Source organism: Dasypus novemcinctus, chromosome 12, assembly GCF_030445035.2.
Source record: "Dasypus novemcinctus isolate mDasNov1 chromosome 12, mDasNov1.1.hap2, whole genome shotgun sequence".
NCBI classification, from domain to species: Eukaryota; Metazoa; Chordata; class Mammalia; order Cingulata; family Dasypodidae; genus Dasypus; species Dasypus novemcinctus.
The window spans coordinates 48,848,447-48,874,927 of NC_080684.1; the positions used below are offsets into that span (position 1 = coordinate 48,848,447).

At 38.3% G+C, this 26,481-nt stretch overlaps 1 protein-coding gene across 1 annotated transcript in view; it reads left to right on the forward strand.

Moving 5' to 3' along the window:
• Window positions 1–242: 242 nt before the first annotated feature.
• The window catches only part of CAND1 (cullin associated and neddylation dissociated 1), a 52,828-nt gene continuing 26,589 nt past the window's right edge, over window positions 243–26,481 (forward strand). The window contains exons 1-2 of the mRNA XM_004469035.4: window positions 243–1,117; window positions 10,845–10,988. Coding sequence (XP_004469092.1) covers window positions 1,050–1,117; window positions 10,845–10,988 — 212 coding nt within the window. The 5' untranslated portion in view covers window positions 243–1,049. The remainder of the gene's footprint in view (window positions 1,118–10,844; window positions 10,989–26,481) is intronic.

The following is a 26,481-nucleotide window of genomic DNA, read 5'->3' on the forward strand; positions in this document are numbered from 1 at the left end:
AGATCTCCAAACATCCCTCAACCACAAAAAAGTCTTTAAAACACATCTGAATCCGCCGCAGAAACGGAGCGCGCAGTGACCCAAAGGTCCTACCCAGCAGTGCTGTCTATTCAGACTGCAACTCCCAACAGGCACTCCTCCCATGGAGCCAATGAGAAAGTTACAAATTTCTGCAGCCAATCACGTCCTGACCTAGTGTAATTACCGCGACTGAATTCTGGTATTTGTGGTTTTCACGTGGCAATATTAAACCACCGCGTTCAAGGAAGGCAGGCCACGCGTCCGATTCGAAAGGAAAGCCCCGGCTAATAATCCTTCTGTTCGTGTCCAGGCCAATCCCTTAATTAGCACTACTCTCAGATCTTATACTCCTTAAAAACTGTAAACTTTTATTTTCTTAATGCCACACGGAAAAAGCACGGAAAGTCTTTAGGCTTTCAGATTATTGCTCGCTTGTGCCACTCGCCCCCCGTCCTTCAACCGTCGCTGAAAAGTATCGCGAGAACATTCCCTGTTTAATCGTTGTCATGCCTCCGGAAAGGCCGTTCACGCGAAGACTGACAGAGACTTCAGCCAACAGGATTGCCCTTTAACTAGCGTCTCTAAAGCGTGCGTGGGGAACCTATGTGAACCTTGACCCGGGCTTTCCGTAGCGTCTCGCGTCTGTTGCCCCCGCCCCAGGAGCAGAGGAGGCGGGTTTTGGCCTCTCGCTCTAGGGAGCGAATTCGGAGGGAGAGCCAGGCAGGCCGGAGTGGAAGTGTCTGGATCTTTGGAGAGGCCTTGCTGTATTTTCCCGCCGCTCATGGGCTCGTCCTCCCGCGAGCAGCGCCGTCTTTAGGTCGGCACTGTAGCTTTTGCTTCCCCCGGGACAGGCCCACGCTTCTCCGGGGAGGAGGCAGCCCGCCCAGGCGCCTCCCTAGTCAGCGTCCGCGTCGCGCTGCGACCCTGGGAGCGGGAACCGCCGCGAGCGAAAGGAGGAGCCCCAGCGGCGGCGGCGGCGGCGGGCAGCAGCAGCAGCGGCGCCGGCGGCCGGGATCGAGGCCGGCAACATGGCGAGCGCCTCGTACCATATTTCCAATTTGCTGGAGAAGATGACATCCAGCGACAAGGACTTCAGGTGAGGCCGCAGTCCGCCTCTAAGCCCACCTCGGGGTCTCCTCCGCGCAGGCCTTGCCCCACCTCTTGGGGCAGAACCTGCTTCCTCGTTACCGCGAGGTCTTCAGCCTCCCTCCCCGCCATCTGATCCTGTCAGGCTCCTTTCCTTCCCTCCCTTCCTCCGGTACCCTGTCCCCCTACTCCCATTTTTCCCCTGTAGGCTGTTGTCCGTCGCCCGCCCTAAGTCCCTTCGTCGTCGGTCCATTGCTGCCCCCACCGCATTCCTTGCCTCCGGGACGTGATTCCTGCGTCCCAGGTAGCGCGAAGGGGTGAAAACACCCACCATTGTTGGGGAAGGGAGTTGCTTTAGGCCTGGAGACCTGGCGGCCGGGCCTTCCCGCCCGAGGCGCTAGGCCGACCTGCTCGCTGGGCCCTTGCTGCTCGGCTCACGCGGGGACCCAGGGCCGCACCCCTTCTCGGAGGTGTGAATGGGTCTGGCTGGATTCAGCTCGAACAGTTAACTTTTTAGGAACTCCTTGTGGGTTGGGTTATATCCTTTTTCCTGAAATTATTCCTCTAAGCGAAGGTGAGAAGAAAGGGGTGGGGAGGGGGGAAGGGAGCGGTTAAAAGAAACTTTGCTTGTAAGGTTTTCCCGCCAGCATCTCTTGTCAGTTTTCCTTGTCAGAATAAACCCCAGCCAGAGCTTGGGCTTTCAGTCTCCTGTCCTTATACCCAAAATCACTGCCAGAGGGGCGAGTTGCTGAACCTTAAACAGAAAAGTAAACTGAGCAAATGGTCTTCTTGAAAAGTAGGGGTTTTCTTACGTGGGGATGGGGAATATGAAAAGGTTCTGTTCCAGAGGATTTGAACTGTCGGTTCCAAATTCTTGATAAAAAACATTTTGAAAAATTGTTAAACATTCCCAATTATCTTGGTCTCTTTCTTGCACTACAGTAATTGTTACATTTCTTCTTTTCCACCTTTCATCTCACTTTGAATCTAAAAAATTGTTCTCTAAGGATTTGGTGGTCGTAGTTTGCATGCATTTTAAAAAGAAAGAACAACTAGAAAGTCTCCAAAATTGTGGCTGAAGAGCAATTTTTAATTTTTATAGAAATGGTACACCTGAAACATGCTGAAGCCTTATCAACAAGGAAAAAATTTTCTGATTTTTTAAGTGTTCCTAATTAAATTGATGTAGTGGTGTATGAAAATGACCAAAGAAGTGCTTATAGCTTGGTCCCGTGACTTCAAAACTAAATATGATTTTTGAAAAGTTTTGCTGCCTAGGCTTTTTTAAAGAATTGTGTTAGACACTTCTAAAAACTAGTTTAATACTAAATATTTTAGTGTTGTGACTTTTTGGAAGTGATGTATTTTTGTTTTGGTTATTTTGAAATTTTAGATTTGTGTAGTTCTAGAACAGAGGATTAAAGAATTATAAGTTTAAAAAACGTTAGAGAGCTATTTGATTTCCTTTGGAGCTCTGCTTCCAATTTAAATATTTGCATAGAACATATATAACTTTAACCTATGTAAGGTATGTGGTGTGATTTCCCCCCTTTTCTGTCAGTTTGGTTTATCCTGTAAAAGTGCTACGTTTCATTTTGATTGTATTCACATTTCCGTCTAAAGGTAAAGAAGTATTGATAATATGCTTAGAAAGACTTTTTAAGGAAGCTTCACAGTCAGTAATCATATGCAGTATCACCCATCTCGTGTTGTTTTTATTTCATAAACTGTGAGAGAAATATTAATGCTCTGATGCATCCACAGCCAGTGCAAAACTTAATATGGATTATCGTGATGCAAAACATTGCTTAGAAGATTTGTTGAAATTATAATATCTATATATTTCTTAGAGTTGTTGACGATTATAGAAAATATTTTAGGACCAGTAGATGATTTCCAGTAATTTGGCATCATTAACATATTTTATTAACATTGTTTTAAAGACCTTTTTATAATATACTTTAGCCATTCAGTTAACAGACAAGTCATTGGAACTAAAATGCTATGTATATTAAATTACAGACATTTAAGGGTTAACTAAATGGGTGAGCATTTGAAGTCAAATATTTCTAAGATTTTTCTGCATATTTTCAGTGTAGGCATTTATTTTAACGTGTTCTTTTTAAAAAAAAATTATTTATTTGGTGTAGGTATCACAGTTTGTCACTACGTATTAAAATACTAACTGCCAGAATGTCTTGATGACAAGGGTAAATTAACATTAAAGTCATCTACCCTGTACTAAGGGGAGCAAAAGAAAAAATTATTTTCATGGTAAACCCCAGAAAGAATTTGACCTACTAATCACATGATTTTTTTGTTGTGAACTATCTGAGATCCTGAGCAAGTTACCTAATTTGAGATTAAATTGTCATTTCTGAGAGCTTATATAAAGTAATTACAAAAGGTTTCTTATGTTCCTGAAATTTCAGGTCCCTATATAGGTATCTACATGTTCATTAATGGGAAGAATGTAAAGAAATGGGCTCAAGGCTCAAATTTTTGAAATTTCAGCATTTGTAAAGAATCCTTTTGTAGAACTTGAATATAGTGTTAGTTTATTGGAAAAAAATTACCCAGTATCCCCCTTCTTTTGTTCTTCAGTATTCTGCATTCTTCAAAGGTGAGATATTAGGGTTTAGGATAAATGGGGAAACATTAGGATGAGAAATGTCAAGACTAGGAATTCTTTGAGAGAGACAGAGGGCATTTGTGTCTCTATTAGGGTAGTGTCTATCATATACTGTCCTTGGTCTTTTGAAAATACTTTTTTTTTTTTTTAAATGAATGGTAGTTCATATAAGCCTTTGAAAGAGAAATGATAAAAACATTTGTTGAGAACAATAACCCTTTCTTTTCAAAAGAAACACTTCCATCAGTGAACTCAGATTTTTATCTCCTAGATAACCTGTATACTAGTATATATTAGTTACATTAAGTTCGAGGAATTCTGTTGGTGCATTGGTGCATGTTCCATAAAGGATTAAAGAATAAAAATAAAGTGTTATAGGCAATTCTTTAGATATCAGAGTTAATGCTTTCTTGTGGATAAATCATGTGCTGCTCCGTATGTGAATATTAATATTGAATATTCAGTGGGTAGAAATAATTAAGTTCTTCTTGTATTTCATATGCTTCACTTCCAACTGAAATTATTCCAAGGCATCAAGAGCTAAAGAAAACATTTATCGTTCTTCTATTTCTCTGTATATAATAGTTAATATTAATGCTTAATACTGGGCTTTATACACTTGATTTTATTTATACTCACAACTCTAGTAAGTGGATACTGACAATCTATGCTGTGAGGAAACTGAAATACGGAGGCAATTAAGTACTTACTGAGGGTCGGTCAGTCAGATAGTAGTAGATCTGGGATTTCCAGAACTTTTTTATCCCAGAGTTCAGACTGTGGGATACTTGGGATACTGTGTTGTGCTGCTTCTCCAGGGTTTTGATTTGAGGATGTTAAGAGTCAATCCTTTATATTTTAGTTCACTTCAAAGTTAGGCTTATGGGATACTTTGTGCTAGAAGACACTCTTATTACTTGTCTCATAGGGACTTCAAAGATCAAGATCTATTGCTTGCACACACAAGTCTACTTGTTTGTTCAGTGGTTAAGGCACTGTTGTAAAAAGATAAATAACTCAGCAATATTTAATTGTCAGGCAATAAGTGGCAGAGAAGAGTAGAACAAGGAAATTCATATTCATGGAAAGGTCTGATATAGGTCTTGAAAATGAAATTCTCAAGAGTGAGTACAGCTATGAAAGCATACTGTACAAAACTCCATTGAGGAAAAGGGAGTAGATAATCTTGAGCTGGGATATTGTGTAGGCAGCTCCTTGAGGGTAGGAACTTTGTATTGATGGGCTGAATCATCCACTGTGTCTACTGTGGGCGCTAAGTTGATGCTTGTTTTAGTTAGATTTTAGTTCCAGAGTTAAGAGAAATGTATATAAGGATTTTAGGAAATTTCCTCAAGGAGCCGTTGTAAAATTTACCGATTTTTTTTTCAAGTACCACTTGGTAAAATCTTAAACTAGTAATTCACTGCATTGTAGAGCACAAGCGCTTCTCAGCTTGTTAATGGTGTATATTACCAAATTTGTTTAGGAGGTTTGAATATTGGAAAACATTGTCTCTTAGAGACGGTTTTCAAAGTGCTAATACAATTCTCAGGGCTGTTATGGATTCATAGACTTTGAGAGCTGGAAGAGATCTTAAAGGTTCTTTAACATAGTTGAAAATACTATGTGGGCATTTACAATAACATAACAGGAAATACTAAGTGAAATTATCTTGACTAGTTGTGCCTGAGGAAAAGCAGATTGAATCAGTGGAAACAAAGTTTGCAGAGATAAAGAAGGTGATTTCTGGGCACTTTTCAGGTACTTTGCAAACTGATGTTGATAACATGATTTCACTTATGTGAATTTTCTTTATATAGGTACGCAGGTAGGACTGATTATCAGTGATAATTAGAGCTCACCACTGAAAAAGGGAGGAGAAAAGGACCTCATTGAGGAAATGGAAGAAGAAAGATGACTAAAAATTAGTTTTATATACATGAACAATATTTAGACTGTTCCAAGTTAATTTACAGCTCTCTGGAATACAGGAGAAAAAGTTAGATAGTAGTGGTATGTGTGAAAGATCTTTGAAAGATAATTGGTTCACAGGTCATGCATTTGGCTCATCTTACCTAGATTTCTATTGGAAATGGGTAAAATTGTGTTTTTATTAGAGGGGAGGATTTTGGTGAGAGTTACTCATTGTATAGTATAGGGTGTCTATTTCTACCATTATTTCTGCTTCTGTACAATGGGTTTACTAAAGGTAAGTCATGCTTCTTCCCTCAAGGAACTTTCAGTCCAGTAAAATAAGTTAGGTGCAGAAGTATTAGACTGGATATTGTTCATCACTTTGTATCTGGAGACTGGTTTAACTTCCCCACTTCCACTGTACAAATCTTTGTTCTTATCTTTGGCCTGCTACCTGGTAGCAGTATGTAATCCTGTAGCAGCAGTACCTGGTAGCTACCTGGTAACCAGTATGTAATCCTTCTAACTTCTCTCCATTAGTCCCCTGATAAGTAGTTCTAAATTACTGTCCCTGTATCAGGTCTTTTCCTTCCAGTCTTTTGTTCATTCTGCCATTAATTTTGTGAGTAACAAAGCTCATTATTGCCTCCACTCATTCCCATTGGCTAAAAGATAAACTCCAAACTTTGGCTATTGCCCATCTGAGCTCACCGAAACTGTTCTTCCTCAGATATTTCCTGTGTTCATCTATTTGATTTTTTAAGCACTGTTCACCATTTTTTCCTTCTTGAAATTCTTTCCTATAGCCATCTCCAACACCTGTCAGTGCCCTCCAGCCAAAGATCACCAGAAATGCATCTATATTTGAACAAGTTGGATTAATTACTTGTTGCAGTGAGGGAGAGAGCACACACTGTAGGGTCTCAGAGGGTGTTAGAACCTTTTTAGTGGGATAAGTTGGGATAGGGTTTAAAGAAGACAAGTTTCACTCTGGATTGGCTGTTGTCAGAACATGGCAATTCTGTGATTGGACATCTTATTAAATTTTTTAGGGAGGGTAGACTAAAACAGAGGGAAAAGCTGTAATTGATAAAGAAGTACCAGTACCAGTTACTCTGTGAAAGGGGGGTGTTTGATATATTTTATTTTCTGTGACCATGTCTGAAGTGGATGTTCTATGAGATTTTTAATCCAGAAAAACAATATGGTTTTGCAGTAAGCATCACATACAGTTTTTTTTTTAATCCCCACCTTGTGACTTTTTTCTTGCATGCCGTCTGCTCTCTGTTCATTCGCTGTGTGTTCTTCTGTGTCTGTGTTTTATTTCCCCTCCTCCCTTGCAGCTTGCTTGCTGTCTGCTCTGTGTCCATTTGCTGCACGCTCTTCTGTGTTTTTGCTTGTCTCCCTTTTTTGTTGCATCATCTTGCTAAGTCGGCTCTCCGCGGAGCTTGCAGGCTGGGCAGCGCTCCGCATCTACCATATGGGAAGCCCTGGGTTTGATTCCTCGGGTGTCCTTGTGAAGGCAGGCTTGCCTGCAACATGGAGAGCCGCCCAGCCCACATCAGTTTTTGATAACATTGAGCCTTGCTATGAGTCTCAGCTCAGTTCTCACATGGCAGAGGCTGGTGTTTTGTTTCTTCGCGGTCCCACTTTTAGCCGAGGGCAGAGGAAGTCAGAGCACAGGACGTTGGTGAAGTTCAGATCTTCCTCTGTTTCTGAGATGTTGCTCTTTAGGATCAGAGGAGTGTCCATTCGTTGTAGTCTGCAGTCGAACTAGGGTTAATTCTTCTGTTGTAAATGAGTCGTTTAACCATCTTACATGACAATGGCTGTGCAATAACATTTAAGACTGGACTTTATACATCTGTTGATTTTAACTTCCAAGGCTTGGCGGTTTTCTTTTTATGCATTCCTCAACTTATCCCTTTCCATTCCCATGTCTAAATGGTTTTGAATGCTTATTAGTTTTACCTTGTAAATCTCAAATATGTCTACTGTAGCTGAGTGTGAGGGTTTCGTCCTCGCTCAGGCCCAAGAGTCGGTGGGGCTTGCTCCTGCCAGGCAGCCGGCTGGGGGTGCTCCAAGATGGAACACCGGTTCTCCAGGCGTGGGGGACGCGCGGTTGAGGAAAAACCACGGAGACTGCTTGAGCGCAAGAACAGGTCTGCTTTATTACGGAAGTACACTTAGCTATATAGGGTTGGGTAGAGGGAGGGGCGTGATGAAGGGAGGGCTGGCTAAGGGGCGGCTGTGGACAGGCTGAAGCTGATGGATAGACCTGAGGTAAGCAGTTACTGGGGAAGAGGGCAGATTGTGGGTTGGCAATATGGGCAGGACTGGCGGGAAGGACGGCGGGGGCTGGAAGGGGAGGAGGGGTGGAGAAAGGCGGCAACAGTCTACTTTTTCCATCTCCATTGATTGCCATAACCCTAATCCAAAGTACCATCATTTCTCATTGGACTGCTGTAGTTGTTCTCGCTGGTGTCTGATCAGCCTGCCTAAATGAAAATACATTCTCTCCATGCTATTGTCCCCAGTATAGCTGTACTAATGTTTCTGAAATGCAAAGCTGATCATTCTGTTTACTCCAGGTCCTTACCCAAATGCCTTTCAGTAATGTTCTCTTGCTCTTAGAATAAAAAGAAAATCCTTATTTGGTCTATAAATCTCCTTATATGCTTACCTGTACCAATTTCTTCTCCCCTTAATTCTTGCCGGCTCTTCATGTCTGTCTCGCCTGATATTCAGTTTAGGTTGGCTCACTTAGTTATACTATAGTGTTTTCTTCATACCACATTCCTTTCCCTTTTTAGCATTTTTCTCGGTGCATAATTATGTATGCAAATACTTGTATATATAATTTTAAAAGTTAAATGCCTATAAGAGATGGTAATGCAAGTCCCAAGGGAGCAGGAAATGTGTCTGCTTCTGTATCTGCATCCGTAGTACCCAGAAGAGTATCTGGTAGGTAGTAGGTTCTTAATACATAGGGAATGTCTCTGAAAGGCCCTTCCTAACCTGACCTTAGGCTTCCTTTACAGCTTCTTTCAGTTAGGTTTCTTTTTGCCTCCCTATGCTTCAGCCACGTTGACCTGTTCCACATTGAACTGTTACCATGCCACCCCCACCCCACCCCAATAAAGAGAAAAAAATTAAAATTCCAAGCCTTCTTTCTCAGAAGACACCTATTCATGTTTTGAGATCCCACCTAACAGTTGATTTTTTATTGTGATCTTTTACAAATGATTTTGAGTATTTTCAAAAATTTAATTGAGATTTGCTCACTTACGTCTTTGTCCATGAGACAAAAATATTAAGAGAAAGGCACTGAGCCCAAGCTTATAATCTCAGCCTGTAAAGCCATACCTAAAATAGTAAATGCTGAAGAAACATTCACAGGTTGGCTTTTGAATCTACAAAGGACAGCTTTCAAACTGGCGGAGCAATTTCCTTGTAAAGAGAATTGAACAAATTTTGTATCAGATTTATATAAGGAAAGAATTATTCCTCTAATTTTCAGGATTCATCATCCCAATAGAAATCTAACTTTTGATAAAACCTCATACTGCAGTTCAGTTTTTCTGATCTTTTAAAAATACTTCCTATTGCTAGTTTCTGCTGGTGCTCATTTTGACTTTTTTTTTTTTAATCTTTCATCTTTAATCATAGGTTTTTAAAATCAGTACACTTTATTAGAATATATCCTCTCTAAAGTCAGTGGCGGAGGCTTATTCACCTTTCATCTCTCTATAGTTCTTAGTCCAGGCTCTTCAGTCTCTGTGGAATAGTAAGCAATGAATAAATAAATGGCAAAGGAATTAATCTGCATACCAGCAGAATCCATTCAGATCCATAAAACCACAAATTTTTACTTTGGGATTATCTGCTTTTTTTTTTTTTAACTTCAATTGGTGGTTACTATGGTTTTCTCTCTCTCTCATAACTAGAGATCATAGAACCTTCATCTTGGAGAGCATGTAGAACCACTATTAAGCTACATGTTTATTAATTTCTTTTGCATTCTTGCCAATTTGAATATATGCTTTTCTTCATAAGCAGTTTTACAGAATGTGGTAAGAATTGTGCATAATAGTTACTTGAATTATCCTTAAAATTCCTTTGTAAATAATTAACTGCTAAAATATTAAGTTGTTTTAGTAACCTTACCATAGTTGATTGACTACATTGTCAGACTTTCAGCATAGCTTTTTATCATTTCGGTACCAACAGTTCTGTGTTTTAATTGATTACAACATGGATTTTGACATTTCTTTATAAAATATAAAATAATAGATTTTCACTCAAGCCGAATATGATTCACAGTTCAAATAAAAGACAAAATAGTTGTCATTTATGCAGCTGGTTTATTTCCATAGGTGGAGAGGAGCCAAGAATTAGGAAAAATTATTTGTCCTTTAAATGTGTTTGGGGGCTTTACTTGATTGAAACTATCATTTTCTGAGAAATTTCATTTAGAAAGTTGTCTGGTGAAATATTTGGGGAAAATTCTGTGACTTTTTACCTCATTTTGATTTCCTGTTGAATCCTTTCACAGGATTAGAGGTTGATCATTCTGGGTTTTTTTTTTTTTTTTTGGTCAAGCTGTTCATTGGTTCTTTGACAGTCGTTCTTAAGGGGGTAGTGGTGGATATCAGGTGGAAAAACTTTCTAGAATTGCTTCCTCATCATTGTGATTTGGAAATTTCCCAGTAATTTTTAATATGTGGCCCTCCCCCAAACCATCACACATTCTATTTTACAGAGACCTTTTAATGTTTGTAGTTAAAGGCTTTCTAGATAAAATGCAAGCCAAATGCAAGGAAAAGGTCAAGAGGAGATTCCTTCCTGCAAGCAGTGATGTAATTAATTAAAATGAAAGAGGTTTTATGTTGGTCCTGCCAATCAAAACTGACCTGGGGAAGAAAGTTTGGATAATGGTACCTTATTTAAAAGAACATACCAGGACTTAAAAATATAAATATTGTGAAATACAGTGAACTTTCATTACATTTTGTTTTCCTTTTCTGTGGTAGCTTTTAGTTTAAATTTGTGATCACTTAAAGTGGATGATAATTTTATAACATGCTGTGTTCTTGTTTGGTGAATGATAGCATTGGATTTGAACATCATTACCTATTTTATTGATGTTTTTAAAATATAAAATATCGACAAATCTCAATTTTTTTGATAGGTTTATGGCTACAAATGATTTGATGACAGAACTGCAGAAAGATTCTATCAAGTTGGATGATGATAGTGAAAGAAAAGTAGTAAAAATGATTTTGAAGTTACTGGAAGATAAAAATGGAGAGGTACAAAATTTAGCTGTCAAATGGTAAGTTGTTTTTTAATCACCCCTACTGGTTAAAAAACCCAGTATATTCATTGGTCTATTATCTTAGTCTTTCTTGTACTATGTCTTTCTGGGGTTTTAGTTTAGAATTATTAGGTATGTAAAGGTTTAGTGTTTATGTATTTATATGCTACAAATAATATATTTTCTAATAGTTTATATATTGACTAATTGTGGTCTCCATGGTATTTCTTTTCATTCTTGTGAAGTGTATATAGAAAACTCCAGCAATGGTGGGTCTTTCATTTCACTGTAGTTTGATTTTTTTTTTTAGCTGGGTTGAAAGACCTGCCTCCATCCCTCTCTTTTTTTCTAGTCAGGGGAAGGGGAGGGGAGGAGAGGGAGGAAGGAATGAAGAACCAATGATCAAGGAAAGTGAAAATGAATAATAGTTATAAAATTCTTAAAGAATTTGTGTGATCCATGTATCTTAAAAAAAAAAAAAAGATAAAAAAATGCCAGCAGTTAAAACTATAGTTAACTCAAAACAACACTAATGATACAATAGTAACATGGGAATTCCAGCTGTCTTTGTGTGTACAGTGTACTAGGAACTTGTTACTGGACATGAGGTTGGCAGTTGGACTTCTTATTTTTAATAGGTGTAGAATTTGAGTTCTCAGGAAATTCTATTAACATATGTCTTTTAATTTATGAATACCAAATTTTAGAAAACTAATTTACTTAGTTACTAGAAGGTAAAAACCTTTAGTCTAATAAAAATTAAATTATGAAATTATGTGCCATTTTGTTTGTCATATTGTATTTGGTATCAGTTTTAATAAAACATTGGCTTATTATTACTTCTTTATTGGATTTTCTTATGTAAAGGTTTTAAATAGGTTGTTTGACATAGCTGCTGTAAAAGTATGCAAGAACCTGAGAAGTCATTGGTCAGCATAGAATTTCTAGACATGGAGTACACGTTTAACTAGGGACATTTAAAAGTTTAAAATGAGTCTTCAAAATGTAATAAGTTATAGAATAATGCAAATGAGTATATAGTTTTGCTCTAATGATTATTTTTTCATCTTTTAATTCTTTTTTCTTTTTTAAGATTTATTTATTTATTTCTCTCCCCTCCCCCCCACCCTGGTTGTCTGTTCTGTCTACTTGCTGCATCGTCGTCTTTGTCCGCTTCTGTTGTTGTCAGCGGCATGGGAATCTGTGTTTCTTTTCCTTGCGTCATCTTGTTGTGTCAGCTCTCCGTGTGGGCGGCGCCATTCTTAGGGATGCTGCTCTTTGTTTCGTGCTGGGCGGCTCTCCTTATGGGGTGCACTCCTTTTGCGTGGGGCTCCCCTATGCAGGGGACACCCCTGTGTGGCATGGCTCTCCCTGTGCTCATCAGCACTGCCTGTGGGTCAGCTCCACATGGGTCACAGAGGTCCGGGGTTTGAACTGCAGACCTCCCATGTGGTAGACGGACGCCCTAACCACTGGGCCAAGTCTGCCGCCAATCTTTTAATTCTTTCTTTGTTATATGCCTAGTAAACAAAATTATGCTTTTTCCAAAATACAGGCTGAGCATTTACCTGCCTTTAAAATAGTAGCAGAAGGTCTTTGTCTCTTTGCCTTCAACTCTTCAAACTGAAAGCTGGGGGGTCCATAGCTATTATTCACTTGAGTATGAATCTTTACTCATTAGGAGCCTGAACCCTTTGATCTTTTGATGATCTCATTTTATACTTGTATTTATAATTTTTGTAAGGGGTCAGGGGAAGAAACAACATATGTGATAGTCAAGAAAATATGAAAGGAATTAAGATATAAACAAGTAATATATTAGGAGACAAAATCATGATAATGGATAAGTAATTCAAGAGCGGGTTCTTGAAGGAGGGGGAAGTCTCAGTAGATAAATAGTACATAGCCTCATCAAGAAATTGAGAAAATTGTCAGAGCCTGGCATAGAAAAGAAAGCCAGACTCCAATGTCTTTTTACAGAAGTCTTTTAAACCTCAAAGAACAGATAATTCCAGTACAGATAATTCTAGTACTGTTCTAAAACATAGGATATGTATGAAAACCTAGTCTTTCCTTTAAACCATATCAACATACAGATAACAAATCCTGACAAAAGATAACACTGAAAAAGAGAACTACAGATCTGTTTCATTTAAATGTTCAAAATAAATCCAGCAATATATTAAAGAGTAATATACCATGACCAAGTGGTTCTTCCCAAGAAAATAACAGTCATTCAATATTATATGCTTTATTAATATATTTGTTTCATTGTGTTGATAGGCCAGAGGAAGAAAAATCTGTCCTGTTAGTTGTCAAAGAATTGATAAGATTCAACACTGAGTCTTCATTTAAAAAAAAACTTACACTATAGTATAATTAGGGACGTGAAAACATTTTTACCTGTTTCAGGAAAAACAATAAAATAACAATTGATAGGTACTTCCTTAACTTTCAGAATATATACACAAATATGTGTGTATGTTCTTAAGAATTAAATGAGAGCAGGATGTAAAATGGATAAAAATCAGTAGCTTTCAAAACTATGGGCAGTAGTGTATAATAATATATTAACCTTTCATCAGTGGTAAAAAAAAAAAGAAAATACTAGACAAAAAGTACTATATATTGTTAGACTCAGTCTATACAAAATGTAAATGCAAATAAAAATAAATTATAGAAATGAAAATAGATTAGGAGTTATGTATGGCAGGAGAAGGATAGAGAGATTCAGGTGACTATTAAGGGGGAAGGTTTTTTGGGGTTTTTTTTGTTTGTTGTTTTATTTTGTTTTTGAGTAATAAAATCACTCTGATATTGATGAATCCACAACTCTGATTATACCGTATGCTATAATGCTGACCTTGAGCCTGGGGTCTTGTGTGGTTAAGGATACAGTTGTTTGTTGTTGTTGTTGTTTTAATGTGTAGGTTGATAAACATTGACAGATTTAAAAGTGGACTTGAACAAATGGGGGAAAAAATCCCATGTTCTTGGATAGGATAACTTAGTTCTCTCCAGGTTATTTTAATGTTAACCTAATTTTAAAAATTAATTACATTTTTCAGAAGCTAGGCAAGTTGATTTAAAAGTATATGGGGAGGGGTAGGAGAAAGCAGTATGAGAACCAAGAAAACTGTGAAAAAAAATAGAACGGTTGCCAAGGGTGGAAGGGTGTTGTTTAGTCCTACTAGATATGAAAATAAACTGTTAGATCTCTGAATCACAGTAGTGAGGTAGTGGGGACATTAATCCACAAAACAATGGAGTTAGAATAGAATGGAAGTATCACTGGGGAAAATAAGCACTTTTTTAAAAAAAAATTTGTTTTTAATTCTTATTAGAGAAGTTGTGCTGTTTATAAAACAATCATTCATAATGAGCAGAATTCCCATACATCACACCTCCACTGACACCTTACATTGTTGTGGAACATTTGCTGCAGGTTATGACTGAACATCATCTGACTATTACCGCTAACTATGGTCCATAGTGTATATTTTTTCCACGTATATTTTTTAAGAGCTGGATGACCATTTAAAAAGGTAGAATTTTTATATCATTTCTTTTGCCTATTCTAGAATTTCAGGTAAATGGAATCATGCGTTATGTACTTTTTCCATTCTATAACATCCATGAGATTCTGCAGTGTTTTGTACATTAGTAATCCATGCCATCTTATTACTAATCGTCAATTTTATGAATATACTACAATTTTGTTTATACATTTGGGTTCTTCCCAGGTGTGTTTTGACTACTGTGAATAAAAATGCAATGAACATTTTTGTACTAGTCTTTTTAAGAACATACATTTTTATTTCTTTGGATAAATACCTAGCAGTAAAATTGCTTTTGTTTATTTAACTTAAGAAACTGTCAACTCTCTTTCCAAAGTGCACCATATTACGTGAAGGTTCTGGTTTCTCCACATTCTCACCCCTTTGTTGTGATGATCTTTCATTTTAGCTATTCCAATAGGTGTGTATAGTGGTATTTCATTGTGGTTTTAATTTACTTTTCTCTAATGACTATTGATGTTGTACACTATGTTATGTGTTTATTGACCATTTGTATATCTTTTGAGTATTCTAATTTTAAAAATTGGGTTGCAAGTTCTTTATATATTGTGGATATAGGTTCCTGGACAGATACATGGTTTCCAAGTATTATCTCCCAATTTGATGAGCTTTAGTTTTAAATTTTGTTTTTAAATTTATTTTAGTTTGATTTAATTGGTAAGTTAAAACATTTCTTTTATGATTATCTCTATGTACTATCTATTAAATTGTTTACCTTTGGTTACAAAGATTTTCTCCTATGTTTTCTTCCAAAAGCCTTATAGCTTTAGATTTTACTTTTAGGCCTATGGTTTGCCTTGAATTGATTTTTGTGAAGCATTTGAGGAAGGAATTGGGGTTCATTTGTTTCCATAATGTGGAGATCCAGTTGTTGCAACACCATTTATTTTTATTTTATTTTTTTTAAGGTTTATTTTATTTATTTATCTCTCCCCTCCCCCTCCCCCCCCCACTGCCTGGTCGTGGTTGTCTGTTCTCTGTGTCTATTTGCTGCATTGTCTTCTTTGTCTGCTTCTGTTGTTGTCATTGGCACGAGAATCTGTGTTTCTTTTTGTTGCGTCATCTTGTGTCAGCACTCTGTGTGGGTGGCGCCATTCTTACATTCTTAGGCAGGCTGCACTTTCTTTCGCGCTGGGTGACTCTCTTTACGGGCTGCACTCCTTGCGTGGGGCTCCCCTACGCGGGAGACACCCTGCGTGGCACGGCACTCCTTGCGTGCATCAGCACTGCGCATGGGCCAGCTCCACACAGGTCAAGGAGGCCCGGGGTTTGAACCACGGACCTCCCATGTGGTAGATGGACGCCCTAACCACTGGGCCAAGTCTGCTTCCTTGCAACACCATTTATTGAAAAGGCCTTTATTTCTCTGCAGAACTACTTTGGCATCTTTATAAAATATAATTGACTACTTAAGTATGAATCTATTTGTAATCTCTTTTCTGTTTCATTGTTCTATTTTTGTGTCAGCATAGCACTGTTTTATTAGTGTAACTCAGCATCTCCCAACCTCAGTGCTATTGACTTTTGGGATGGGTAATTCTTTGTTGTAGGTAAGCTATCTTGTGTATTGTAGAATGATTATGGTGTTTCTGGCCTCTACCCACTATGATACATTTGAAGGTTATAATTTCCTCTAAGTATTACTTTAACATTCCACATCTTTTGATACATTGTATTTTCATTATTATTTAGTTTGAAATATGTTTAATCTCTGTTGTAACTTTTTTGATACATATTTAGTTTTACTGGTTTCTAATTTAATTTCACTGTGGTCAGGGAACATGCTTATTGAGCATTCAGGTCTTTTTTTTTTTTTCCTTCTTATTTCTTGAGTTATGTTTTATGGTCCAGAATATGGTAGGTGTTCCATGTACAATTGAAAGTGTGTTCTGCAGTTAAAATTGAATATAGTATGCTATAAATGTCAATCAGGTCAAGGTAATTAATAATGTTCAGATTTATATTCTTTCTGATTTTTTTTCATTGGTTGTTATATTGGCTACTGAGAGAAGAGTGGTAAAGTCTCTGGTTCTGATTGTCAGTTTATCTTTTTTCCCATTAGTAATGTCAGTTTTTGTTTTGAAACTATGACTATTAAAAATGGTATATCTTCCTGATATTTAGACCCTTCAAAGAGTATGAAATATTTATTTTTATCTCTGGATTTCTTGTCTTGAAATACATTTTCTCCTATTAATATAGCCACTCCAACTTTTTAAAGATTTTTGGTTGTGTAGTGAATCTTTGTATTACTTTTTTTTTGGAGGTACGAGGACTTGAACGTAGGACCTCATACATGGGAAGCAGGCGCTCAGCCACTGAGCCATTCCCTCTCCCCTATTACTTTCGATTTTATCTTTTATTTTTACAATATTTCTTGTAGACTACAGATAGGTCTTTCTGTTTTCTTTTATCCTGCTTGAAGATTACTGTCCTTTAATAGGAATTTTTAGTCCATATACATTTATTGTAAATATCGTTATGTTTGGATTTAGGTGTGCCATTTTGCTGTTTGTTTGATGTGTTTTTATTTTTCTTTCCTGCCTTTTTTTTTTAGATAGATTTATTTATTTCTCTCCCCTTCCCTCCCCCTGCCCCAGTTGTTTGTTCTCTGTGTCTATTTGCTGCATGTTCTTTGTCCGCTTCTGTTGTTGTCAGTGGCACGGGAATCTGTTTCTTTTTGTTGCGTCATCTTGTTGTGTCAGCTCCCTATGTGTGTGGCACCATTCCTGGGCAGGCTGAGTTTCTTTCGTGCTGGGCGGCTCTCTTTATGGGGTGCACTCCTTGCACGTGGGGCTCCCCTACGTGGGGGACACTCCTGCATGGCACAGCACTCCTTGCGCACATCAGCACTGTGCATGGGCCAGCTCCATACGGGTCAAGGAGGGCCGGGGTTTGAACTGCGACCTCCTGTGTGGTAGGCAGATGCCCAACCACTGGGCCAAGTCCGCTTCCCCTGTCCTGCTTTCTTTTGAGTTAATCAAATATAACAGCATTTTTCAAAGTGTGATCCAGAGACCCCAGGGTGTCCCATGACCCTGTTGGAGACTCTGGGGTGAAAATTACCATGAAACTAATACTGAGGTGTTATTTGCCCTATTGCCTCTCATTTTCTCGTAATTGTACAGTGTAGTTTTCCAGGGGCTGTTAGACATGTTATATCACTACAGATTGAATGTAAAAGTTGATATGAGAACTTAGCTATTTTTTATGCTCAAAATTTAAAGAAACTTGCAAAAATGTAAAACAATGCTATTATCACCTTTTTGGTTTTTTTGCAAATGGTTATTTTTCTTTAAAATGTGAACATGTAATTGATTTGTTCTAATCCATGTGAAGAACAGTTCTTTGGGTCATCAATGATTTATTTCATGTCAGTTTTATTTATTTAGAGAAGTTGTAAGCTTAAAAACCATTCTCGTATAATGTGCAGAATTCCCATATAACACCTCTACCAACACCTTATATTGTTGTGGAACATTTATTACAGATAATGAAAGAATGTCATCAGAGACTATTACCACTAACTATGATCTGTAATGTACATTTGGCATATTTTTTCCATATCCCACCTAATATTAAAAACAGTACCTTCTTTGACATTGGTGCAAGAATATTACATATCGCTGAACTATAGTCCATAAGTTACATTAATTGTATTTTCTCCTGCATCTTTATATTCTTACCACCTTCTAATAGTGATGTACATTTCTTCTAATTTATAGAACATTCTTGTATTTGTATTATTAACCACAGTCCTCACCTCTGTCCCTAGATTATTCTTTGGCATTCTTTAAATTGACATTTGCATTCCTAGACTATCCTCTTCAGCCAAATCCCATTTATAAACCAGCTTTTTTTTTTAAAATTTTAATTCATTTTTAAAAATATTACATTCAAAAAATATGAGGTCCCCATATACCCTCCACCCCCCTCACCCCACTACTCCCCCATAGCAACATTCTCCTCCATTATCATAACACACTCATTGCATTTGGTGAGTACATCTGAGCATCAGTGCACCTCATGGTCAATGGTCCAGATCATAGCCCACACTCTCCCACGTTCCATCCAGTGGGCCATGGGAGGACCTACAATGTCCAGTAATTGTCCCTGCAGCACCACCCAGGATAGCTCCAAGACCCGAAAACGCCTCCACATCTCGTCTCTTCCTCCCATTCCCCACACCCCGCAGCCACCATGGCCACTTTTTCCACACCAACACACCAATGCCACATTTTCTTCGATTACTAATCACAGTAGTTCATGAATAGAATATCAGTAAGTCCACTCTAATCCATATTCTATTCCTCCGTCCTGTGGACCTTGGATTGGTTGTGTCCATTCCACATCTATGTCAAGAGGGGGCTTAGATTCCACATGGGTGCTGGATGCAATCCTCCTGCTTTCAGTTGTAGGCACTCTTGTCTCCATGGTGTGGTGGTTGACCTTCTTCAACTCCATGTTAGCTGAGTGGGGTAAGTCCAATAAACCAGAGTGTAGGAGCTGAAGTCTGTTGAGACACAGGGCCTGGCTATCATATGGTCAGTCCAGAGATCAGATCCCCTAGGTATATATTAAACCCCAGCACCAAAGACAATTCTGGTAAAGTAACAGGAAAGGCTTGTGAAAAGAGATCACATCTGAGTCTATCTCCATCACACAGAAACACCAACTCAAAAGAAGGGCCAACTGACATGGCAGTGAACTCCATCTGCTATGACCATAAAACCTGTGGGTCTCTGTAGCCCTCAGAAGAACCAATACCTGGGGTTGTATCTACTTTAGCTGTCTCTGGGACTCTGCTCAGGTGTGCATAAGGGCAACCCCTCTGATAACCTCCGGCTCTTTTTTAGAGACTCATAGCCATATAAACTCATTCGTCCTTTCCATTTCCCCCTTGGTTTAGGTCAAAAAGCATTTTTAACTCCTGTTATTATATGTAGACAGAGATATTCTGCTGGTCCGAGTTGAACCTTTTATTCAAGGTGATTTTGTAGTTACATCATCAGCTGATACTTGGTAGTGATCCCTCGGCACCAGGGAGGCTCATCCCTGGGAGTCATGCCCCAAGCTGGGGGGAAGGCAACGAATTTACATGCTGAGTTTGGCTTCAAGACTGGCCACATTTGAGCAACACGGAGGCTCTCAGGATAAACCCGCTTTATTAGCTTTATTCACTGTAATGTGTACCATCAGCTCTATCAATTTCCACACTTTTACAGTCAAGCTAATTAAAAACTCTACGTACATTAAACATTAGTACTCCTTCTCAGCCCTCATCCTATCTCCCAGTAATCTGTATTCTAGGTTTTAATTCTTTGTGTTTAATCTTTGTATTCAGTTGATATTAATGACATTGTATAATATTTGTCTCTCTGTGTCTGGCTTATTTCACTCAGCATAATGTCTTCAGGGTTCATCCATGTTATCATAAATGTTCCAATATCATTTCTTCTTACAGCAGTATAGTATTCCATCATATGTGTATACCACATTTTGTTTATCCATTCATTGGTTGATGGGCACTTGGATTGTTTCCATCTTTTGGTAATTGGGAATAAATGCCACTATGAACATTGGTATGCAAATGTCTGTGTCACTGTTTTCAGTTCTACTGAAACAGTACTACTGATGTACTACTAGTAGAGGGATTGCCAGATCATCAGGCAGTTCTATATGTAGCTTCCTGAGGAAATGCCAAACTGTCTTCCACAGAAGGTGCATCATTTTACATTCTAACCAACAGTGAAAAGTGCTCCTATTTCTCCACATCTTTTCTAACACTTAACTTTTTTTTTTTAATGGCCAGTCTAAGGTGTGAGGTGATATATCATTGTAGTTTATTTGCATTTTCCTAATAGCTTGTGATATTGAACATTTTTTCATGTGTATTTTCACCATTAGTATTTCCTCTGGAGAAGTGTCTATTTAAGTCTTTTGCCCATTTCTGAATTGGATGGCTTGTCCTTTTATTGTTGAGTTGTGTGATCTCTTTAGATATCATGGAAATCAAGTTCTTATTGGATCTTATAGTTTCCAAATATTTTCTCCCATTGAATGGGCTGCCTTTCACCTTCTTGACAAAGTCCAAAAGTTTGATGAGGTCCCATTTATCCATGTTTTCTTGCTTTTGGTGTAAATGCACCACCTACCACTAGGTCTTGAAGATGTTTTCCTTTATTTTCTTCCAGGAGTTTTATGTTTTTAGCTTTTATATTTAGGTCTTTGATATATTTCACATTGATTTTTGTGTGACGTGTGAGAATAGTGGTCCTCTTTCTTTTGGATATTGATATCCAGTTCTCCTGGCATGAGATGCTGATTAGACTATCCTGCTGCAGCTGGGTGGGCTTGACAGCCTTGTCAAAAATCACTTAACCACAGATGTGAGGGTCTGTTTCTGAACCATTAGTTCAGTTCCATTGGTCTCTATATCTATCTTTATCCAGTACCATGCTGTTTTTACCACTATAGGTAGTTAATATGATTTAAAGTCTGGAAGGGAGAGTCCTCCAACTTCATTCTACCTTTATTAAATATTTCTGGCTATTTGGGGTCCCTTGCCCTTCCAAATAAATTTTATAATTGTGTTTTTCATTTCTTTTAGGAGGCTGTTGGAATTTTAATTGGTATTGCATTGAATCTGTATATTAATTTCAATAAAATTGACATCTAATGATATTTAAATGTCTTCCAGTCCATGAATACAGAATTTCTTCCATTTATTGAGGTCTTCTTTGATTACTTTTAGTAATGCATTATAATTTTCTGAATATAAGTGCTTTACATCCTTGGTTAAGATAATTCCTAAACATTTGATTCTTTTAGTCACTAGTGTAAGTGGAATTTTTTTTTCCTGATTGCTCGTTAATAGTGCATAGAAACACTACTGATTTTGCATATTAATCTTGTATACTGCTACTCTTGTATACTGAACTTGTTTATTACCTCTCATAACATTGTTTTAGATTTTTTGGGACTTTCTAGGTATAGGATCATATCTGTGAATTGTATGAGTTCTTGCCTGATTGCTGTGGCACAGGGATTCTTAGAAGCCAGGGTTTCACTGACCTCCAGGGGGTCTGTGGAAAGATTTCAGGGGATGAGCTTGAATTGAAAACACTCAACTTACTATCTTTATTTTTTCTGACCTCTAACTGAAATCTAGCATTTCCTTCACTTAGGAATGTATGCAATAAATAAATTACAGTAGTAATTTTACCTGACTGGCAGAGGGATCCGTGGAATAAAAAAAGGTTAAGAACCCCTACCTTGTACTATATTGAAAAACAGGGATGATAGTAGACATCCTTGTCTTTTTCTTGATCTCATCCAGAAAGCTTTCAGTCTTCACCATTGAGTACAGTATTAGCTGTGGGGTTTTTCATAATGCCCTCTATCATGTTGAGAAAGTTTACTTCATTTCCTGTGTTTTGGAGTATTTCTGTCAAGAAAAGATGCAGAATTTTGTCAAATGCTTTTTCTGCATAAATCCAGATGTTCATGTGATTTTTTTTTTCTTCTTTGATTTATTAATGTGTATTACACTGATTGATTTCCTTGTGTTGAACCAGCCTTGCATGCCTGGTATAAAGCCACTTGATCACAATGAATAATTGTATTAATGTGTTTTTAGTTTCAATTAGCGAGTATTTTATTGAGGATTTTTGCATCTATATTCATTGGGGAAATGTGTCTGTAGTAGTATTTTTTTGAAATACCTTTATCTGGCATTAGTAGTAGGGTGTTATTTGCTTCATAGAATGTGTTTGGTACTGTTCCTTCTTGTTCAGTATTCTGGAAGAGTTTGAGTAAGAATGCTTGGTAAAATTTACTTGTGAAGCCATTTGGTCCCAGGCTTTTCATTTTGGGGAGTTGTTTGATGACCGTTCCAACCTCTTTACTTGTGATTGGCTTGTTGATGTCTTCTCTTTCTTCTAGGATCAGTGTATGTTGTTTATCTGATCCTTCGAGTTTTTTCATTTCATCTGCATTGTCTAGTTTGTTGGCGTGTAGTTGTTCATAGTATCTTATGATTTCTTTTATTTCTGTGGGATCAGTAGTAATGTCCCTGTTTTCATTTCAGATTTTATTTTCATCTTTTCTTGTTTTTCTTTGTCAGCCTAGCTAGCAATTTGTCAATTTCTTAATCTTTTCAAAGAATCAACTTTTGGTTTTGTTAATTCTCTCTTTTTAAATTCTCACTTCCATTTATTTCTGATCTGATCTTTGTTATTTCATTCCTTCTGCTTGCTTTGGAAATAGTTTGCTGTTCTTTTTCTAGTTCCTTCAAGTTCTGTAGTCAGATAATTGATTTTAACTTTTTTTTTTTTTTAAAGATTTACTTTTTATCCCCCCCCTTGCTGCCTGCTCACTGTCTGCTCTCTGTGTCTATTCACTGCATATTCTTCTGTGCCTGCTTGTCGCCCTTTGTTGCGTCCTTTTGCTGTACCAGCTCTCTGCGGGCACAGGCCGTCAACATCTCCGTGGGTGCTGGCCAGCTTGCCGTCACAAGGAGGCCCTGGGAAGCGAACCCAGGGCCTCCCATATGGTAGACAGAAGCCTGGTCGGTTGAGCAACATCTGTTTTCCTCTTCTTTTTTAATGTAAGCATTGGTGACTGTAAATTTCCTTCTCAGCTCTGCCTTCACTGCATAGGTTCTGATATGTTTTGTTCTTTTTTCATTTGTCCCAAGATATTTATTGATTTCTCTTGCAATTTCGTCTTTTATCAACTGATTATTTAAGAGTGTGCTGTGTAATCTCCATATACTTGTGAATTTTCCCTTTTTCTGCCTGCTCTTGATTTCCAGCTTATTATGATCAGAGAAAGTACTTTATATAATTTCCATGTTTTTAAATTTGTTGAGATTTGCTTTATGATCTAAAATATGGTTTACCCTGGAGAAAGATCCATGAGCACTTGAGAAGAATGTATATCCTGCTGTTTTGGGTGCAGGGTTTGGTATATGTCTGTTAGCTTTATTTCATTATCATATTACTGAAGCTCTGTTTCTTTATTGATCCTCTTCCCATATGTTCTATCCAGTAATGAGAGTGGTGTGTTGAAGTCACCAGCTATTTTTGTAGAGATATCTATTTCTTCCTTCTGTTTTGTCAGTGTTTGCCTCATGTAATTTGGGGCATCATGGTTAGGTATGTATACATTTATGGTTAGTTATTCTTGGTGAATTGCCCCATTTATTATTAATATATAATTTCCTCCCTTGTCTCTCATAACAGCTTTGCTTTTAAAGTTATTTAATCCAGTTTAAGTACAGCTCCAGTTTTTTGTTTGTGTGCTTTTTTTGTTACTACATGCATGGAAAGTCTTTTTCCAGCCTTTAACTTTCAATTCTTTGTATCTTTGGGTCTAAGGTGAGTCTCTTGTAGACAGCGTATAGATGGGTCATATTTTCCTAACCATTCTGCCAGTCCGTGTCTTTTGACTGGGGAGTTTAATTCATTAACATTCAATGTAATTACTGTCAAGACAGTTCTTAACCCATTTTGACCTTCGGGTTATGTCTGTCTTATCTTACTTTCACCTTTTTTAAACTTTTAGTTGCTTTTACTAACCTTTCATTTGTAGACTCTATTTCAAGTCTTTCTCTCTGTCTTTTCAGGCTGTAGGACTCCCTTTAGTATTTCCTGCAAAGCCAGTCCCTTCATTACCAACTCTCTCAGTTTCTGTTTATCTGTGAATATTCTAAACTTGCCCTTGTTTTTGAAAGACAGTCTCATCAGATATAAGATTCTATATCATACCACTGCCTTCTTGCTTCCATGGTTTCTGATGAAAAAACAGTAGTTAATCTTATGGGGCATCCCTTGTATGTGATGCATCTCTCTTCTCTTGCTGCTCTTAGGATTCTCTCTATCTTTGGCATTTGACATTCTGATTAGTATGTGTCTCAGAGTAGGTCTGTTTAGATTTATTTGAATGGAAATACCTTATGCTTCTTGGACTTGGATATCTACATCCTTCAATAGGGTTGGGAAATTTTCTACCATTATTTCTTCAAATATTCCTTCTGCCCTCTTTCCATTCTCTTCTCCTGGGGCATCATGACACATATGTTTGCATGCCTCTTGCTATCATTTAGTTCCCTAAGGCCCTATTCAGTTTTTTCCATTCTTTATCTGTTCTTTTGTATGTTTGTTTTTAGAGGGCTAGTCTTCAAGTTCCCTGATCCTTTCTTCTGCCTCTTCAGATCTGCTGTCTCACATGTACTCATTTTCATTTATTTTGCCTTTCATTCCCATAATTCTGCTATTTTTCTTCTGTATGTTTTCAGATTCTTTGTGCTTACTCACTGTCTTCTTAATATCCTTAATCTTTTTTGCCATCTTAGTGAATTTATTGTTTGAACATCTATAAATAATTGTCTCAACTCCTTTATGTCCTCTGGAGGCCTAGCTTGTACCTTTGACTGGGTTGTGTCTTCCTGTTTCTTGGTATGGATTATAATTTTTTGTTGGTGTCTTGGTATCTGAGGTACTAGAGATGTTTATTCTGCGCAGTGTCTCTCTTTAGGGTTTTCTATTTATTGGATTTGTGCTACAGGCCCTCTTTGATACTTGGTTCAAATTAATTTGGAACTTTTTTGTGGCTTGTATTTAGCCGGTTTGAATTCTTTTAGTTCTTTTCAGTTTGCTTCTTGCCCTTTTTCCCTTTCTGGTTGTATAGTAGGAGCCTTGGATGCAGTTGGTACTGTAAGCCATAGAGGCTGAAGTTTTTTGCATTTCTTCACTGCTAAGGGTAGGGGCAGAGACTTGACCATGTCCAGTAATCCAGGCTGTGCAAGTCAAGACCATCTGTAGTTACTGCTGAAGCTTCATGCCCCTTCCTTCCCTGCCTGGGGTAGGAATTGGTTCACAGGTGTGGGCAGCAAACTAAGCCATGTGGGTCAAAACTTATGACAGTTCCCCGGGTAAATGGATGAAGCATTGGCCCCTTCTTCCCCTACCAGGGACGGCAGTGGAGCCTCAGATTTGCCCAGCAGTCTAGCCCATGTAGGCTGAAAGTGCCTGCAGTTGCTCAGAGAGGCATTGCTGCCCTCCTGTCCTATCTAAGGGTTGGGATTTAGCCACAGGTGTCCAGCAATCCAGTCTGTTTGGACCAAAAGCAGACCCAGAGGGGCTGCACCCTAGGCTAGGGCTGCAGTCTGACCTCATGGGTGGATAGAAGCCATTCCCTGCTGTCACCATGTTTTTCAGTCTGCCTCACTTTCCCTCATGGTGGGGACAGAATTAAAATGGAGACTGTCTTTTTCTGATTTGGACAGACTCAAACTTTAGTTGTTCTTAGGATTGGACTTAGACAGCTGAATTTACTAATTAGTAACTAAAGTTGGTGATTAACCATCTCTTCCTCCTCCGGATTTTTTGTTTTATTTTTTTAAGGATTATTCCCTCCCCTTCCCTCCCCATCTGTTCTCTCTGTCCATTCACTGCATGTTCTTCTGTATCCACCTGCGTTCTTTTCACCAGCACCAGGAATCTGTCTCTCTCTTGGTTGTGTCACCTTGCATCGTCAGCTCTCTGTCTGTGCAGCGCCACTCCTGGGCAGGCTGTGCTTTTTTTTGTGCGGGGTGACTCTCTTTGAGGGGTGCATTCCTTTCCTGCGTCAGTACTGTGTGTGGGCCAGCTCACCACATGGACCAGGAGGCCCTGGGTTTGAACCCTGGACCTCCTATGTGGTAAGCGGACGCTCTGTCAATTGAGCCAAATCCACTTCTCCCTCCTCCATTTTTGGGAAATGTAGCTTCCAACTCCAGCTGGGGGTAACTCCTGAAGTTGGCTTGCACTGCCAGCAGGGTATGTGTACTGCCTCCGTGGCTTTAAGCACTGTACTCACAAATCTTAACTGCAGGTGGGCAGTCTCCTTCCCTTCACTGCAGGTGGGCAGTCTCCTTCCCTTGTTCCAGT